Here is a 16886-nt window from a genome sequence, read left to right as displayed (position 1 = left end):
AGATGCTGAGTGGCTATCAACAGTTCTACAACTATTTTAAGTTGAAACTATAATTCAAGTGCCCCCTTATTAAAGGGGCACTAAAACCGACAAATTTAATTTTTGGCGTTTATGGATCAAATTATAATTTGGTTGCCGACGGTGATGATGCATTCCAGTCCATCGGGTGCCCATCTCTCGAGGATAAATAAAGCTTCAGTCCTTTCTCACCTCGGACCCAGATGTGGCTAACGATGGGAAACCTCTTCTACAAACATATTTAAAATCGAGGAACACCCTCTCTGGATACGTTACCTACCCTCTGCACTCTGGTTTCAGTATGGGAGCACCTCTCACTCTCACACGAACCTAAACACCACGCCTGCGCCAATCGAAGAGTTGTGCGCGAGCGGTCTGAATCGGCTGCGCTCGGCGCTGTGGAAGGCGGGGTGGTTGGTGACGTCGTTGCGCGCGGCAGAAGGATGGTGACGCTGGTTGCGTGGCGAGGATGTGCGTACGGTGACGGGGCTGGGACTGCATTGTGAATTGGGTCGTGTGTGCTAAGGTAGGAAAGTAAGTTGCAGTTGGTTGGGGGGTGTTTACAGATGGAAATGTGCTGTTTCACAGTTTCACTGTGTGTCCTTCGGCGGCTGACCGACTGAGTGGTCGAACGACTGCTCTGTATTATTCAGGCCTAAATAAGGCCTTGTAATAAAAACATCGCGTTAGTGCAACCAAAGAATTGCCAGAGGAACCCTATTATATATTGCACTCAATGTAATAATTTTCCTGGAGCTTCATTAGCCTCACAGCTGAAGTTATAGCTGAAGACGAGGAATGATTTCAATGCTGTGGGGTAGTTGCGGGGGTCGGATACCCTAAATATGGGTGCAGTTGTGCTGCACTTATTGATCTAAAACTAGTTTTGTGTTTAGAGTCGGCAGTGGCCGTGTACACGGGAGCTACACCGCTGCCCATGTTCCTTTCAAATGTGAACCATTCCGAAGCTGGTTCTGGGTTCCCAGAACTTTAAAGTACAGAGAGCATTGGAGTTATGATATCTCACGTTTAGCATAGGAGTTATGATCTCACACGTTCATTCGCATGTAAAACTGAAAGTCAGTGGAAGTGAAAATGAAAGCTTGAGACTTTTGCTGAATATATAGAATTATAGAAAAAATACGACACAGAAGGAGGCAATCGTGTCCGTGTCGGTTGAAAAAAAAAGTTACCAGCATAATCTCACCTGCTAGCACTAGGTTTGTAGCCCTGTAGGTCATGGCTCTTTAAGTGCATACCCAAGTACTTTTTGAATGTGATGAGGGTTTCTGCCGTTACTATACTTTCAGGCAGTGAGTTCCAGACCCCTACCATTCCCTGTGTTATGTATGTGAACTTCACCTATGTGTAAGACTTGCCACCAGAAGGGACACCTGTCGGAGACCTATGGTGTACCCTGGTGCAAGCAGAATTATGTTAAACAGCCCAAGGTCACAATGGTTTAAGTTTACAACACAACCTTGTGGAGTTATTCTAAACATAACAACTGGCGATGAGTTACAAACCACGAACTTTCACGTGGAAATGGCTGCCGTTGGTATTCTTGTGAGATTTAATGAGGGTAATGATTGGGAAGCCTTCGTTGAGCGCCTCGGCCAGTACTTTGTGGCCAATGAATTGGACACGGCTGAAACAGAGATCAAGTGCAGGGTGATTCTCCTCACCGTATGTGGGTCATTGGTATATGGCCTCCTTAAGAACTTGCTGGCACCGGCCAAACCAATTGGCAAATCGTATGCAGAGCTGTGCACGCTGGCTAAGGAGCACCTCAAGCCCAAGGAAAGCATCCTGATGGCCAGGTACCGCTTTTACACGCACCGTCGCTCCGAGGGCCAGAACGTGGCGAGTTTCATCGCCGCCCTTGGACGTCTTGCGGGGCAGTGCGACTTTGCAGGATCCTTGGGGGAAATGTTGCAGGACTTTTTCGTGCTTGGAATTGGCCACGAGGTCATCCTTCGCAAACTGCTGTCTGCCGAATCCCTGGATCTGAGCAAGGCCATCACGATAGCCCAGGCCTTCATAGCCACGAGCGACAACACGAAGCAGATATCTTCACAGAATCAAGGCTCACTGGCAACTACTGTGCTTAAAATAATGCCTTCAGCAGGCAGGACTGTACGCGAAAGGGCCCACCAGGCCCAGGGTGACTCAGAGGCCGCTTGGGAGTGCTAATGTGAATCCATTAACGCCATGCTGGCGCTGCGGAGGTAGTCACAGAGCCCATCAATGTTGTTTCGAGCATTACGTGTGCAGGAGCTGTGGAACAATGGGGCACCTCCAGCGATTGTGCAAGCGACCTCGGATTCACCACGTGGCAAAGTAACAGAGAGTGACCGATCCAGTGCGGATCACGCTTAACGAGCAGGAGAGGCAACTCGGCGGGAGAATGAAAAGGAAGTGTATAGGGTACACACCTTCATCACCAAAAGCCCTCCAATAATAAAAGTCAAACTTAATGGCATTCCAGTCTCCATGGAACTGGACACGGGTGCAAGCCAATCGATAATGAGCCAGAAGGCCTTTGAGAAACTGGAGTAACCAGGCACAGAGGCCAAAACTGAGCCCGATTCACATTACGCTGCGCATTTACACCCAAGAACTCATACCTGTTATCGGCAGTGCAAGTTTCGTATGACGGAATGGTGCATGATTTACCACTATGAATTGTACCAGGCGATGGCCCTACGCTGTTCGGCAGGAGCTGGCTAGGCAAGATCCGGTGGAACTGGGATGACATCAAAGCCCTGTCCTCAGGGGATGATGCCCCGTGTGCCCAGGTGCTAAGAAATTCCCGGCGTTATTTGGGCTAGGCATCGGCACCTTCACAGATGCTAAAGTGCAGATCCACCTTGTTTCTGGTGCACGGCCCATTCATCACAAGGCCCGAGCAGTCCCATACATGATGCGAGAGAAAGTCGAAATTGAGCTGGACAGACTTCAACGAGAGGGAATCATATCACCAGTCGAGTTCAACAAGTGGGCCAGTCCAATCGTGCCGATGCTAAAGAGCGATGGGACAGTCAGAATCTGCAGGGACTACAAGGTGACAATCAATTGAGTCTCGTTACAGGACCAGTTCCCACTACCCAAAGCGGAGGATTTATTCGCAACGCTAGTAGGGGGAAAGTCCTTCACCAAGCTAGACCTCACCTCCGCTTATATGATGCAGGAGCTGGCTGAACCGTCAAAGAAGTTGCCGTGCATCATCACGCACAAAGGACTGTTCGTGTATCACAGATGCCCCTTTGGGATTCGCTCGGCAGCAGGCATCTTCCAGAGGAACATGGAGAGTCTGCTGAAATCGGTTCCATGCACCGTGGTGTTCCAGGACAACATCTTGATCACTGGCCGAAACACCACCGAACACCTGCACAACCTGGAAGAGGTTCTGAAGCAACTGGACAGAGTGGGACTCGGGCTGAAACACTCCGTGTGTTTTCCTGGCGCCAGAGATCGAATTTCTGGGGAGGAAGATTGCGGCGGACGGCATCAGACCCACGGACTCCAAGACGGAGGCCATCAAGAATGCACCCAGACCACACAATGTGACGGAGCTTTGTTAGTTCCTGGGACTCCTCAACTACTTTGGTAGCTTTCTACCGAGGTTGAACACTTTGCTGGAACCTTTGCATTTGCTGTTACGCAAGGGTGAGACTGGGTTTGGGGTAAATCTCAAGAAACAGCCTTTAACAAGGCCAGAAACCTGCTATGCTCCAACAAATTACTTGTATGACCCTTGTAAACATTTGGTACCAGCATGTGATGCGTCGTCATACGGGGTCGCTTGTGTGTTACAGCAAGCAAATGTGTTAGGCAAACTGCAACCAGTTGCATACGCATCCAGAAGTTTGTCCAAGGCTGAAAGAGCCTATAGTATGGTTGAGAAAGAAGCGCTGGCTTATGTATACGGGGTTAAGAAAATGCACCAATATCTATTTGGTCTCCGCTTCGAGCTCGAAACCGACCACAAACCGCTCACATCACTGCTCTCAGAAAGCAAAGGTATCAACACCAATGCTTCATCCCGCATCCAAAGATGGGCGCTAATGTTGTCTGCATATGACTATGTAATCCGCCACAGACTAGGCACAGAGAACTGCGCTGACGCCCTCAGTCGGTTGCCATTGCCCACCACCGGGGTCGCCCGTCACGGCTCGCCAGATCAGGTCCTGGACCAGCCAACGAGAGGGAATCATATCACTGTTATCATTAGTAAAAAGATGCATCCTCAATGGGAGCTGGTCGGGGGTTCCCGGGGAAATGCAAGAGGAAATTAAGCCTTTTCATCGACGCAAGGACGAACTGTCAGTCCAGTCGGATTGCCCCCTGTGGGGGAATCGCGTGATTTTGCCCAAAAAGGGCAGGGAAAAGTTTATATGTGACCTACCCACCCAGGCATAGTCATGATGAAGGCTATCGCCAGGTCATACGTCTGGTGGCTCGGCATCGACTCCGAATTAGAGTCATGCGTACACCAATGCGACACTTGCTCTCACAGTTGAGCAATGCACCCAGTGAGGTCCCCCTGAACCTGTGGTCATGGCCCTCCAAACCATGGTCCAGGGTCCACGTAGACTTCGCTGGCCCCTTTCTAGGGAAGATGTTTCTAATAGCAGTGGACGCTTACTCAAAATGGATTGAATGTATAATAATGTCATCATGTACATCCACTGCCACCATTGAAATCCTCAGGGCCATGGTTTGCCCGACATTCTTGTCAGTGACAATGGACCATGTTTCACCAGCTCGCAATTCAACGAATTCATGACCCACAATGGCATCAAGCATGTCAGGTCTGCCCCATTTAAACCCGCATCCAACGGCCAAGTGGAATGGGCAGTCCAAACCATCAAGCAAAGCTTGAGATGTGTAACGGACGGCTCCTTGCAGACCCGGCTATCCAAGGTCCTGCTCAGCTACCGGACGTGCCCCCACTCGCTCACCGGGGTTCCCCCTGCAGAATTGTTAATGAAGAGAGCACTCAAAACCAGGCTATCCTTATTTCACCGGACCTCAATGATCACGTAGAAACCCGGCGGCACAGGCATGTGTACCATGATCGCACGGAGGCTTTGCGTGACATTGAAGTCAATGACCCAGAGCTTGTTCTAAACTATGGTCTCGGTCCCAAGTGGATTGCTGTCACTGTCTTAGCCAAGGAGGGGAATAGAGTGTTGTAAAATTGTTGAATGGGAAAATGTGCAGAAAGCACCTGGATCAGACCAAACTGCGATTCACCGATTACCAAGAACAGTTTGAAGAAGACCCCACCATCTATGATCCACCAACACACATTCAACCGGCAAGTGACCCCGCTGTCAACCACGAAAATGAACCCACCTTGCCCGACAGTCCAACCAGACCAGTCGAGCTGCCGTGCAACGATGACCCGACCAACTCGCCCATGCCAGGATGTCAACACAGGCGATCGACCAGGGAACGTAGATCGCCTCAACCTGTAAATAACTTGTACTCAAGACTTTGGGGGGAAGTGATGTTATGTATGTGAACCTCACCTGTGTGTAAGACTTGCCACCAGAGGGCGCATCTGTGGGAGACCTATGGGTCACTTGTGTGTACCTTGGTGCAAACAGGTATAAAAGGCAGGCCACCACGTTACTGCTTCACTTTGGAGTTATTTTAAACAGACCAAGGTCACAATGGTTTAAGTTTACAACACAGCCGCATGGAGTTTATTCTACAAAACACTGGGTGAAAACATTTTTCCTCATCTCCCTTCTAATCCTTGTACCAACTACTTTAAATCTATGCCCACTGGTTATTGAAACCTCTGTTAAGGGAAATGTGTCCTTCCTATCCACTCAATCTAGCGCTCCTCATAATTTTATACACCTCAATTAAATCTCCCCTCAGCCACCTCTGTTCCAAGGAAAACAAACCCAGCCAATCCAATGTTTCCTCCTAGCCGAAGTTTTCCAGTCCTGGCAACATTCTTGTAAATCTCCTGCACTTTTATAGTGCAAAGACAGTCTTCATGTAATGTGACCAGAACTGCACGTAGTACTTAAGCTGTGGCCTAACTAGTGTTGTATACAAAAGCAAAATATTGCGGATGCTGGAATCTGAAATAACAGAAAATGTTCAAGCTCAGCCAGTCAGGCAGCATTTGTGGAGAGAAAAACAGAGTTAATGTTTCAGGTCGATGACCCTTCGATGACTGTATAGTGTTGTATACAGTTCTAGCTTAACTTCCCGGCTCTTGTATTCTATGCCTCGGCTAATAAAGGAAAGCATTTTATATGCTTTTTTAACTACCTTATCGATCTGTCCTACCTTTTAAGGATCTGTGCACATATACTCCAAGTTCCTTCCTTTCCTCCACACCTCTCAGTATCCTCTCATTTATTGTTATTCCCTTGCCTTCCTAAATGCATTACTTCACACTTTTCTGGATTGAATTCCATTTGCCACTTTTCTGCCTAACTGACCAGTTCATTGATATCTTCCGGCTGTCTAAAGCTTTCATCCTGTCAACCACACGGCCAATTTTTGTATCATCTGCAAATTTCTTTATCCTGTCCCCGACATTTAAGTCTAAATCATTAATATATACTACAGAAAGTAAGGGACTGAGCCCTGTGGAACCCCACTAGTAACAGCCTTCCAGTTGCGAAAACTCTCCTCAACCATTACCCTTTGCTTGCTGCCACTGAGCCAATTTTGGATCCAATTTGCCAGTCTCCCTTGGATCCCATGGGCTTTTACTTTTTTGATAAGCCTACCATGTTGGACCTCATCAAAAGCCTTGCTAAAATCCCTGTAACCTACATCAAAGGTACTACCCTCATCGACCCTCCTTGTTATGTCCTCCAAGAACTCAATCAAGTTAGTCAGATATGACCTTCCCTTAACAAATCCATGCTGACTGTCCTTGATCTGTGTCTTTCTAAATGAAGGTTTATATTGTCCCTCAGAATTAATCCAGTAATTTGCCCACCATCGAGGTTAAACTAACTGGCCTGTAATTGCAATGATAAAGAAATTGCTCGGTTTATCCCTTCCTCCCTTTTTAAACAATGGTATAGTGTCAGCGGTTCTCCAGTCCTCTGGCACCACTCCTGTAGCCAGAGAGGATCGGAAACTGATGGTCAGAGCCTCCGCAATTTCCTCCCTTGCTGCTTTTAATAGCCTCGGATATATTTCATCCAGTCCTGACGATTTATCTACTTTCAAGGATGCTAAACCCCTTAATACTTCCTCTCTCAATATGTTTATCCCATCCAATATTTCACTCTCTTCCTCCTGAACTTCAGCGTTGGCATCGTTCTCCTCTTTTGAGAAGACAGCCGCAAAGTATTCATTAATTACCTTACCGACATCCTCCACCTCCACACATAGATCACCATTTTCGTCCATAATAGGCCCTACTCTTTCCTTAGTTATCCTCTTGCTCATTATGTAATTGTAAATCATCTTTGGATTTTCTTGATTTTACTTGTCAGTATTTTGCATGGCTTTTTGCTTTCTTAATTTCATTCCTGCACTTTCTATACTCTTCTAGACTTTCTACAGTATTGACCTCACGATATCTAATATAGACTTCCCTTATTTGCCTTATTTGACCCTGCATGCACCTTTTCATCCAGGGGACTCTAAATTTGGCAGTTCTACCCTTTTTCTTTGTGGGAATGTGTTTATCCTGAACTACATGCACCTCCCTCTTGAATGCCTCCCACTACTCTGGCACTGATTTACCTTCAAGTAACTGTTTCCAGTCCACTTTTGCGAAATCACTTCTCAGCCTAGTAAAATTGGTCTTCCCCAATTTGGAACCCTTACTCCTGTTTTTTTTCTTTGTCCTTATCCATAATTATGTTAAAACTAACTGAATTGTGATCACTACCACAAAAATGCTCTTCCACTGATGCTCTTTCCACCTGCCCAGCTTCATTCCCGAACACTAACTTCAGAACTGCCCCCTCCTCTTGTTGGGCTTGCTACGTATTGGCTAAAAAAGTTCTCCAGAATACAATTTAGAAATTCTGTGCCCCCTGTACCTTTTACACTGATAGTATTCCAGTTAATGGGTTCAATTTTGGCCCAGCCCATTCTTTGGTGCACTTACGGAGATGCGCCGCTTTTCTACATTCAGAAGTGTGCCGAAAAATTTCCTTCCCACTTTGGCCGCTATCCGGCTTCCCTGTGGTCGCGCAGCATAGCCAGTTGAGTCGGGGGTGGAGCCAGCATAGAAACATAGAAAATAGGTGCAGGAGTAGGCCATTCGGCCCTTCGAGCCTGCACCACCATTCAATATGATCATGGCTGATCATTCACCTCAGTACCCCTTTCCCGCTTTCTCTCCACACCCCTTGATCCCTTTAGCCGTAAGGGCCACATCTAACTCCCTCTTGAATATATCCAATGAACTGGCATCAACGACTCTCTGCGGCAGGGAATTCCACAGGTTAACACCTCTTTGAGTGAAGAAGTTTCTGCTCATCTCAGTCCTAAATGGCTTGTCCCTTATCCTAAGACTGTGTCCCTTGGTTCTGGACTTCCCCAACATCGGGAACATTCTTCCTGCATCTAACCTGTCCCGTCCCGTCAGAATCTTATACGTTTCTATGAGATTCCCCTCTCATCCTTCTAAACTCCAATGTATAAAGGCCCAGTTGATCCAGTCTCTCCTCATATGTCAGTCCAGCCATCCCTGGAATCAGTCTGGTGAACCTTCGCTGCACTCCCTCAATAGCAAGAACGTCCTTCCTCAGATTAGGTGACCAAAACTGAACACAATATTCCAGGTGAGGCCTCACCAAGGCCCTGTACAATTGCACTAAGACCTCCCTGCTCCTATACTCAAATCCCCTTGCTATGAAGGCCAACATACCATTTGTCTTCTTCACCACCTGCTGTACCTGCATGCCAACTTTCAATGACTGATGAACCATGACACCCAGGTCTCATTGCACCTCCCCTTTTCCTAATCTGCCGCCATTCAGATAATATTCTGCCTTCGTGTTTTTGCCATCAAAGTGGATAACCTCACATTTATCCACATTATAGTGCATCTGCCATGCATTTGCCCACCTCCTAACCTGTCCAAATCATCCTGCAGCCTCTTAGCATCCTCCTCACAGCTCACACTGCCACCCAGTTTAGTGTCATCTGCAAACTTGGAGATATTGCCCTCAATTCCTTCATCCAAATCATTAATGTATATTGTGAAGAGCTGGGGTCCCAGCACTGAGCCCTGCTTGTACTCCACTAGTTACTGCCTCCCATTCCGAAAAGGACCCGTTTATCCCGACTCTCTGCTTCCTGTCTGCCAACCAATTCTCTGTCCACGCCAGTACATTACCCCCAATACAATATGCCTTGATCTTGTACACCAATCTCTTATGTGGGACCTTGTCAAAGGCCTTTTGAAAGTCCAAATACACCACATCCACTGGTTCTCCCTTGTCCACTCTACTAGTTACATCCTCAAAAAATTCCAGAAGATTGGTCAAGCATGATTTCCCTTTCATAAATCCATGCTGACTTGGACCGATCCTGTCACTGCTTTCCAAATGCACTGCTATTTCATCCTTAATAATAGATTCCAACATTTTCCCCACTACTGATGTCAGGCTAACCGGTCTATAATTACCCGTTTTCTCTCCCTCCTTTTTTAAAAAGTGGTGTTACATTAGCTACCCTCCAATCCATAGGAACTGATCCAGAGTCGATAGACTGTTGGAAAATGATTACCAATGCATCCACTATTTCTAGGGCCACCTCCTTAAGTACTCTGGGATGCAGACAATCAGGCCCTGGGGATTTATCAGCCTTCAATCCCATCAATTTCCCCAACACAATTTCCCGCCTAATAAGGATATCCATCAGTTCCTCCTTCTCACTCGACCCTCGGTCCCCTAGTACATCCGGAAGGTCATTTGTGTCTTCCTTCATGAAGACAGAACCAAAGTAATTGTTCAATTGGTCTGCCATTTCTTTGTTCCCCATTATTAATTCACCTGAGTCCGACTGCAAGGGACCTACGCATCCTGCGCCGAAAACAGTGCCGGGACGTCTGCACATGCGCAGTGGAGTGTCCGTGCATGCACAGTAGTTCCTCGCCCCCAACCTCTCTGTGTGCTTGCTGAAGCCGCTGTGTGGGACCCGATGTTGGCCAAATGATGTGAGTAGGGGTATGAAGTGACAATTGCATGGACTGCTTAGTTCCATTTGGTTGGAAAATGCATATTTATGGACTTAAATTGGAAAATACATTGCGTATTGGGGAGCTGTGTGTGCATTAACAGGTGATGCAGTCAGTTTAAGTAGCATGTTTCTTTAGATACCCACGTTGAAAAGCCTTAACCCTACTTTGATAAATGCATCGTTTTGAAGCTTTAATCACTTTAATCTTAGAAATCACACCGGGAGGCCACTCGGCCATGGCTAGGGGCAGGTGGGCAGGAGAACTGATAGTGCTGCTGCCTGGATGATTTCTAGCAGTTCTCCTGCCCACCTGCCCCTAGCTCTGGCCGAGTGGCCTCCCGCACCGGCCGGCCCGCTGCCTTCCTGGGCCAAGTTTTAAGATGAAGGTAGGACTTACTTCAATTTTTTATTTGTTATTGAATGCTTAGAACTTTTTGTTTCCAGGATTTAGTGGTTTGTAAGGCTTGGTGCTTTAGGTGCAGGTCCTCTCCGCTTCCCTTCCCTTCCCTATCCCAGGCCGAATGGCCTCCAATGTACCTACCTGCGCCGATTTCTTTAATTCTCTGCAAGGGTTTTCTGAAGTGGCCACATACGCTGGCCTAAGTAGATTTGGAGTAACTATTAACTGGCCAAAGTTGCCTAAATGGGCAGAACTGGCATAGGTGGCTGGTAACTCCCCCTTTTGAGAGAAAAAAACTAAACTAAAAAAAATCGTAACTAACTCACTTACACTGGTGCAAATTGTGGAAAATGAGAATTTTTAAGTTATGCCAGAAAAACCAAGTTACTCCAAAAAAAACAGAGCAACTCCTGGCCAAAATTGAGCCCAATATTAGGGTAATTGAAATCTTCCACTATTACTGCCCTATTGTTTTTGCACTTGTCAGAAATATACCTACAAATTTGCTCTTCTATCTCCCTCAGACTGTTTGGGGGTCTATAGTACAATCCCAGCAGTGTGATTGCCCCGTTTTTGCTCAATATACTTTATTGTTGAATTGCAGTTTTGGGTATTCATTGGATGTACTGATGCAGTCAAATTTTTTGACAGGATATATACTGCTTTCTGTAAACTGGTAAATGGGTTTGAATTCTCAACAGCCAGAGGGTTTATTCCTACTTTAATGCACTTGCAGGGTCATTTTGCCACTGTGTTGCTGCAAAATGAGTTTCCCAGTTTTGCTTCATTGTGGATCAAAAGTGATATAACATCAATAATGAAGCTCCTCTTTAAATGCCTTGTGATAGCTCAAAGATTTATATCTGAGCAAGGCACAGGTGGTATACTAAAACAAATAACAAACGCTCATAATTATGTTCTACATTTGGGTACCCACATTAGGATTAAGTGATAATGTAATTGACAATGGAAGTATTCCATTATATTACCAGTTGGTCCACATACTTGTTACAGTCAGCTTTAAAGAACCAGCTTTCAAGAATAAATTTGTAAATGAGCAGTTTCCAAAAATGTGTATTTATTGTAACTATTTAAAGTGTTGAGGCATAGACAATATACATGCAAATCTATTTAGTTTACAGTACCTACATATTATTCAAGTTGTGGGCAAGTGACATAAGTACACCACTTCCACATTGTTATATACAAGTAGAGCTGATCTCCATGTTCAGAGAATCATTCAGCACAGGAGGAGGACATTTAGCCCATTGTGCCTTTAAAAGAGCCATCCAATTGGTCCCATTTCCCTGCTCTTTCCCCATAGCCCTGCACATATTTACTTTTGAAGTATGATCACTTATCTTTTGAAAGTCATGACTGAATTTGCTTCCACCACCCTTTCTAGCAGTGCATTCCAGATCATCATATCATGTTGTGTATTAAAAAAAAGAAAAATCTCCATCATCTCTGGTTATCGCCCCTCCTGTCAGTGCAAACGGTTTCTCCTTATTTTCTCTATCAAAACCCTTCATAATTTTGAACACCTCTACTAAATCTCCCTTAACCTACCCTGCTCGAAGGATAACAATCCCACCTTTTCTAGTCTCTCCACATGTCTGAAATCCCTCATCGTTGGTATAATTCGAATAAATCTCCTCTGCACCCTCTTCAGTGCCTTGACATCCTTCCAGTATTGGACACAATACTCTCAACTGAGGCCCAATCAGTTATGTTGACCAGCTCCTGGTTTGAAAACATCAGGAATTGTGTAGGTAGGGAATCAAGGGGGCAGGTGGTTGATGTCACTCAGGAGTTCGGCCTGGTGAGGGTTGGTGAGAGAAGCAACAGTGATAAGTTGAGCAGAGTCCGGGATTGTCCTAGTGCTCCAGGTTGAACCTGGAATAGTTGGACAATTTGGTCATAGAGAGGGTTGCACAGTATTGCTTGAGAAGGTAAAGCCAGATCTAAATGGTGGAGAATCTGAATGAGCTAACGGTGCTGACACTTCAGCGACTGCAAAACAAAAACCATCCTCTCTACTTCCATCAGTACTTACTCAAGGTATACTTTTTATCTTAACTTCATCCTTTCCAGGATTGTTACAAATCAAGAGGTGTGCAGAACCTCAGATAACTGCTTGTTCTCAAGCTAAACTTCCTGCTGCATCTCCATTCTGTTACCAGAATTGCTTTCTTCCACCTCCCCAACATTTCCCACCTTCTCTCCACTGCTATCTAAACTTTAGTTCATGGTTTTATGACCTTCAAAATTTGACTTCCTTAATGCTCTCATAGTTGGTCCCCAATCTGCACAAATTACAATTTGTTTCAATGCTGTGGCCTGAATTCTCACTTACACAAAATGCTACATTTCCATCACCTCCACTTTCAAATTATGCTGACTCCCTCTACTCCAAAATCATCATCCTTGCTTTCAAACCCCTTCATTGTCTTATGGTGCATTACCTCAATAATCTCCATCTTTATGCATCTTCTGTTCCTCCTAATACTGGATTATTCCTTCATTCTCACACTTTCTGTTCCGCCATTGGTTGTCTCTTTCATCAACTTTGCTCGTACCATCTAGAGTTCCCTTTCCTCTATTACTTTCCTCCCTGCTTTAAAAAATCAATTTCCTATCACCTAATCTGTTTTACCTAGACATACATTGCCCTGAGACATCAGGGTGTGTTATAGAAATATGTATTTTCCTTGAATTACTTATGCAAAACGTTCCATTAGGAGATTTACTTTGTAGGGGAGGGTCCACTAAAGGGTAGATTGTATATGTTCTGTGGAAGGAGTAGGCTTTTAGGCTGAATAGACTTTTCTTGTTCTTGTACTTTATTATTATGTTCTTAAGTGTTCCTGATTTTGCTTCCGCTCACCCTCTTTCATTTCTCCATTCTTTGTATGTTTTTAAAATGTATTTAACCCCTGTTTTTTTTCAATTAATATCATCTATTTTAACATTTCCATTACCCTTTTGTGTTTTAAAAATCTTCTTTTCTAAGCCTTTGTGCTGAAATCTTGGTATTGAAACACATCTCAAAAATGTTGGCCTCTGGCTGAGCGTAGACTCCTAAAACCAGTTTATTTTTAGCGATTGAGGCTCAAAGTCTAATGGTTGTGACCAGATCAACGGTTGATATATGTTGAAAGCATCACACCAGGAAGTGCTACTATATGGCAAATTTTATCTGTAGTAGCAGCCAAATTGTACCTGGAGAAGGTGATTTGTTTGTGACGCTCCAAAACCAGAAACTAAAAATTGATTTTGTAGAATTGTTTATATCTAGTTATTGTGCTAAAGTAATTTTCCTTTAGTAACTCTATTGAGCTTTTTATGCAGTTGAACCATGGCAGACACAAGTTCATCTCCACTGAAGCACTTTGTACAGGCTAAAAAGAAGATCAACACAATCTTTGATCAGCTGTTGGAATATGTTAATGAAGGGGCGAGATTTATTGAAGGTAAGACATCAATTACTAGTGTTTTTGTAGATGTGAAACAATAGTTGTCAATGCATTACAGAAAATAACAAACGTTGAACCACATATCTTGGGCACAATAACCTACAGCTATGTTGTTCATAACATTGTAAGTGGCCTAGATGTAATTCAGCAATAGACAATAATAAATGGGTTTAGTTTATATAATAACAGGATTGCTCTGCACAATGGTTAGAATAGCAGCAAGTGCTGTCTGTGGACTGTTGTAAACTTTAGAAGTGTATTGGGGTTCTCGAACTTTCCACTGCTTCTGTGTTGTCATGCTGCTTGTTCGACATCCAGTACTGGATGAGCAGAAATTTCCCTCAATTAAACATTGGGAAGACCAAAGCCATTGTCTTTGGCCCCTGCCACAAATCCATTCCCTAGCCTCTGATTCCATCTCCCTTCCTGGCCATTGTCTCAAACTGAAGCAGACTGTTCGCAACCTTGGTACCCTTCTTGGCTGAGTTGAGTTTTCGCCCCCATATCCTCTCCAATCACCAAGACCACCTACTTCTAATATTGCCCGTCTCTGCCTCAGCCCATCGGTTGCTGAAACCCTGATCTATGGTTTTGTTGCCTCCAGACTTGACTACTCTAATGAACACCTAGCCGGCCTCCCACCTTCCATGTTCCATAAACTTGAACTCATTCAAAACTCTACTGTCTATATCCTAAATTGCATCCAGTCCCATCACTCCTGTGCGCACTGGTCTACATTGGCTCCTGGTCCACCAACGCCTCATTTAAAATTCTCATTCTTCTGTTCAAATTCTGGCATGGACCCACTCCTCCCTATCTCTGTAACCTCCAGCTTTATAACCCTTTAAGAACCCTGTGTTCCTCCAATTCTGTCCTCTTGTGCAGGACCGACTTCCCTTACCCCCCCCCCCCCTCCCCCCCCATATTGTGGTCCTGTTTCCTGCTGTCTAGGCTCCAAGCTCTGGAATTCTCTCCCTAAACCTCTATCTCTTGCCTACTTTTAAGATGCTTAAAACCTACCCCTTTGACCAAGCTCATCTGTCCTAACGTCATCTCCTTTGGTTCGGTATCAATTTTTGTTTGATAACAGTCCTGTAAAGCATCTTAGAGCATTTTACTACATTAAAGGTGGTTTATAAATGCTAGTTGATGTTTTTGTTAAATCTCTTCATGATAGTTTGAATCTTTTAGAATCCTATCAGAATGAAGGTCTGGAGAAGATAACAACCCAGCAGCATTTGTCAGAGATTGAAATGTTCGCTGCTAAAGTGACTGGAATCAGTGAGGTGCTGGCCCGTAGGCACATGAAAGTGGCCTTTTTTGGGAGGTGAGAAGCAAGATGTACTACCGATAATCATTAACAGATTTATTCCTTGGTACAAAGAGGTGGATCATATTTTCTGCTGAAGCAAATATGCACCTCTGACAAGCAGCAAATTATCTTTTTTCATTCCGAAACCTTGGCGAAAGTGTACAGCAGTATCATAATTCAGAAAAGTAGGAGCACAGATTAGATAAATCAAGACGCAATGATTAGGTGAAGACTGGTTTGGGATTTGCAAACTTTTAGGTTTGGGATTTACAAACTTTTAGGTTTGTAAGAGGAAGAAAAGCCTTGCAGGAGATAATGTTTTAATAGTTTTTTGGTCAAGGGAAAGAATGAATCAGTAGAATGAGTCAGTAGGAGATACAGACCACCAAACAGTAGTAGTGAGGTTGGGGACAGCATCAAACAAGAAATTAGGGATGCGTGCAATAAAGGTACAGCAGTTATCATGGGCGACTTTAATCTACATATAGATTGGGCTAACCAAACTGGTAGTAATATAGTGGAGGAGTGTATTGTAGTGTATTAGGGATGGTTTTCTAGACCAATATGTCGAGGAACCAACTGGAGGGCTGGCCATCCTAGACTGAGTGATGTGTAACGAGAAAGGACTAATTAGCAATCTTGTTGTGCGAGGCCCCTTGAGGAAGAGTGACCATAATATGGTGGAATTCTTTATTAAGATGGAGAGTGACACAGTTAATTCAGAGACTAGGGTTCTGAACTTAAGGAAAGGTAACTTCAGTGGTATGAGACGTGAATTGGCTAGAATAGACTGGCAAATGATACTTAAAGGGTTGTCGGTGGATAGGCAATGGTCAACATTTAAAGATCACATGGATGAACTTCAACAATTGTACATCCTGTCTGGAGTAAAAATAAAATGGGGAAGGTGGCTCAACCGTGACTAACAAGGGAAATCAGGGATAGTGTTAAATCCAAGGAAGAGGCATATAAATTGGCCAGAAAAAGCAGCAAACCTGAGGACTGGGAGAAATTTAGAATTCAGCAGAGGAGGAGGTTTAATTAGGAGGGGAAAAATAGAGTATGAAAGGAAGCTTGCTGGGGACATTAAAAACTGACTGCAAAAGCTTCTATAGATATGTGAAGAGAAAAAGATTAGTAAAGGCAAACGTAGGTCCCTTGCAGTCAGAATCGGGTGAATTTATAATGGGGAACAAAGAAATGGCAGACCAGTTGAACAAATACTTTGGTTCTGTCTTCACGAAGGAAGACACAAATAACCATCCGGAAATACTAGGGGACCGAGGGTCTAGCGAGAAGGAGGAACTGAAGGAAATCCTTAATGGTCAGGAAATTGTGTTAAGGAAATTGATGGGATTGAAGGCCGATAAATCCCCGGGGCCTGATTGCCTGCATATCAGAGTACTTAAGGAAGTGGCCCTAGAAATAGTGGATGCATTGGTGATCATTTTCCAACAGTCTATCGATTCTGGATCAATTCCTATGGACTGGA

General features: G+C 44.7%; 1 protein-coding gene across 3 annotated transcripts in view; it reads left to right on the top strand.

The window, feature by feature from the left end:
• Positions 1-460: 460 nt before the first annotated feature.
• Positions 461-16886, top strand: part of LOC139265918 (mitofusin-1-like) — a 99623-nt gene continuing 83197 nt past the window's right edge. Inside the window, exons 1-3 of one of the 3 annotated variants that reach the window (XM_070883504.1) lie at positions 461-544; positions 13958-14079; positions 15274-15409. In XM_070883504.1, the coding sequence (XP_070739605.1) occupies positions 13965-14079; positions 15274-15409 (251 nt within the window). In that variant the 5' untranslated portion in view covers positions 461-544; positions 13958-13964. Of the gene's footprint in view, positions 553-9163; positions 10184-13957; positions 14080-15273; positions 15410-16886 lie in introns of those variants that run through there. The other 2 variants (XM_070883506.1, XM_070883505.1) reach the window with 2 other exon arrangements.

Source organism: Pristiophorus japonicus, chromosome 6, assembly GCF_044704955.1.
Source record: "Pristiophorus japonicus isolate sPriJap1 chromosome 6, sPriJap1.hap1, whole genome shotgun sequence".
In the NCBI taxonomy this organism is placed as follows: Eukaryota; Metazoa; Chordata; class Chondrichthyes; family Pristiophoridae; genus Pristiophorus; species Pristiophorus japonicus.
This window is presented reverse-complemented; position numbering and strand designations above follow the sequence as displayed.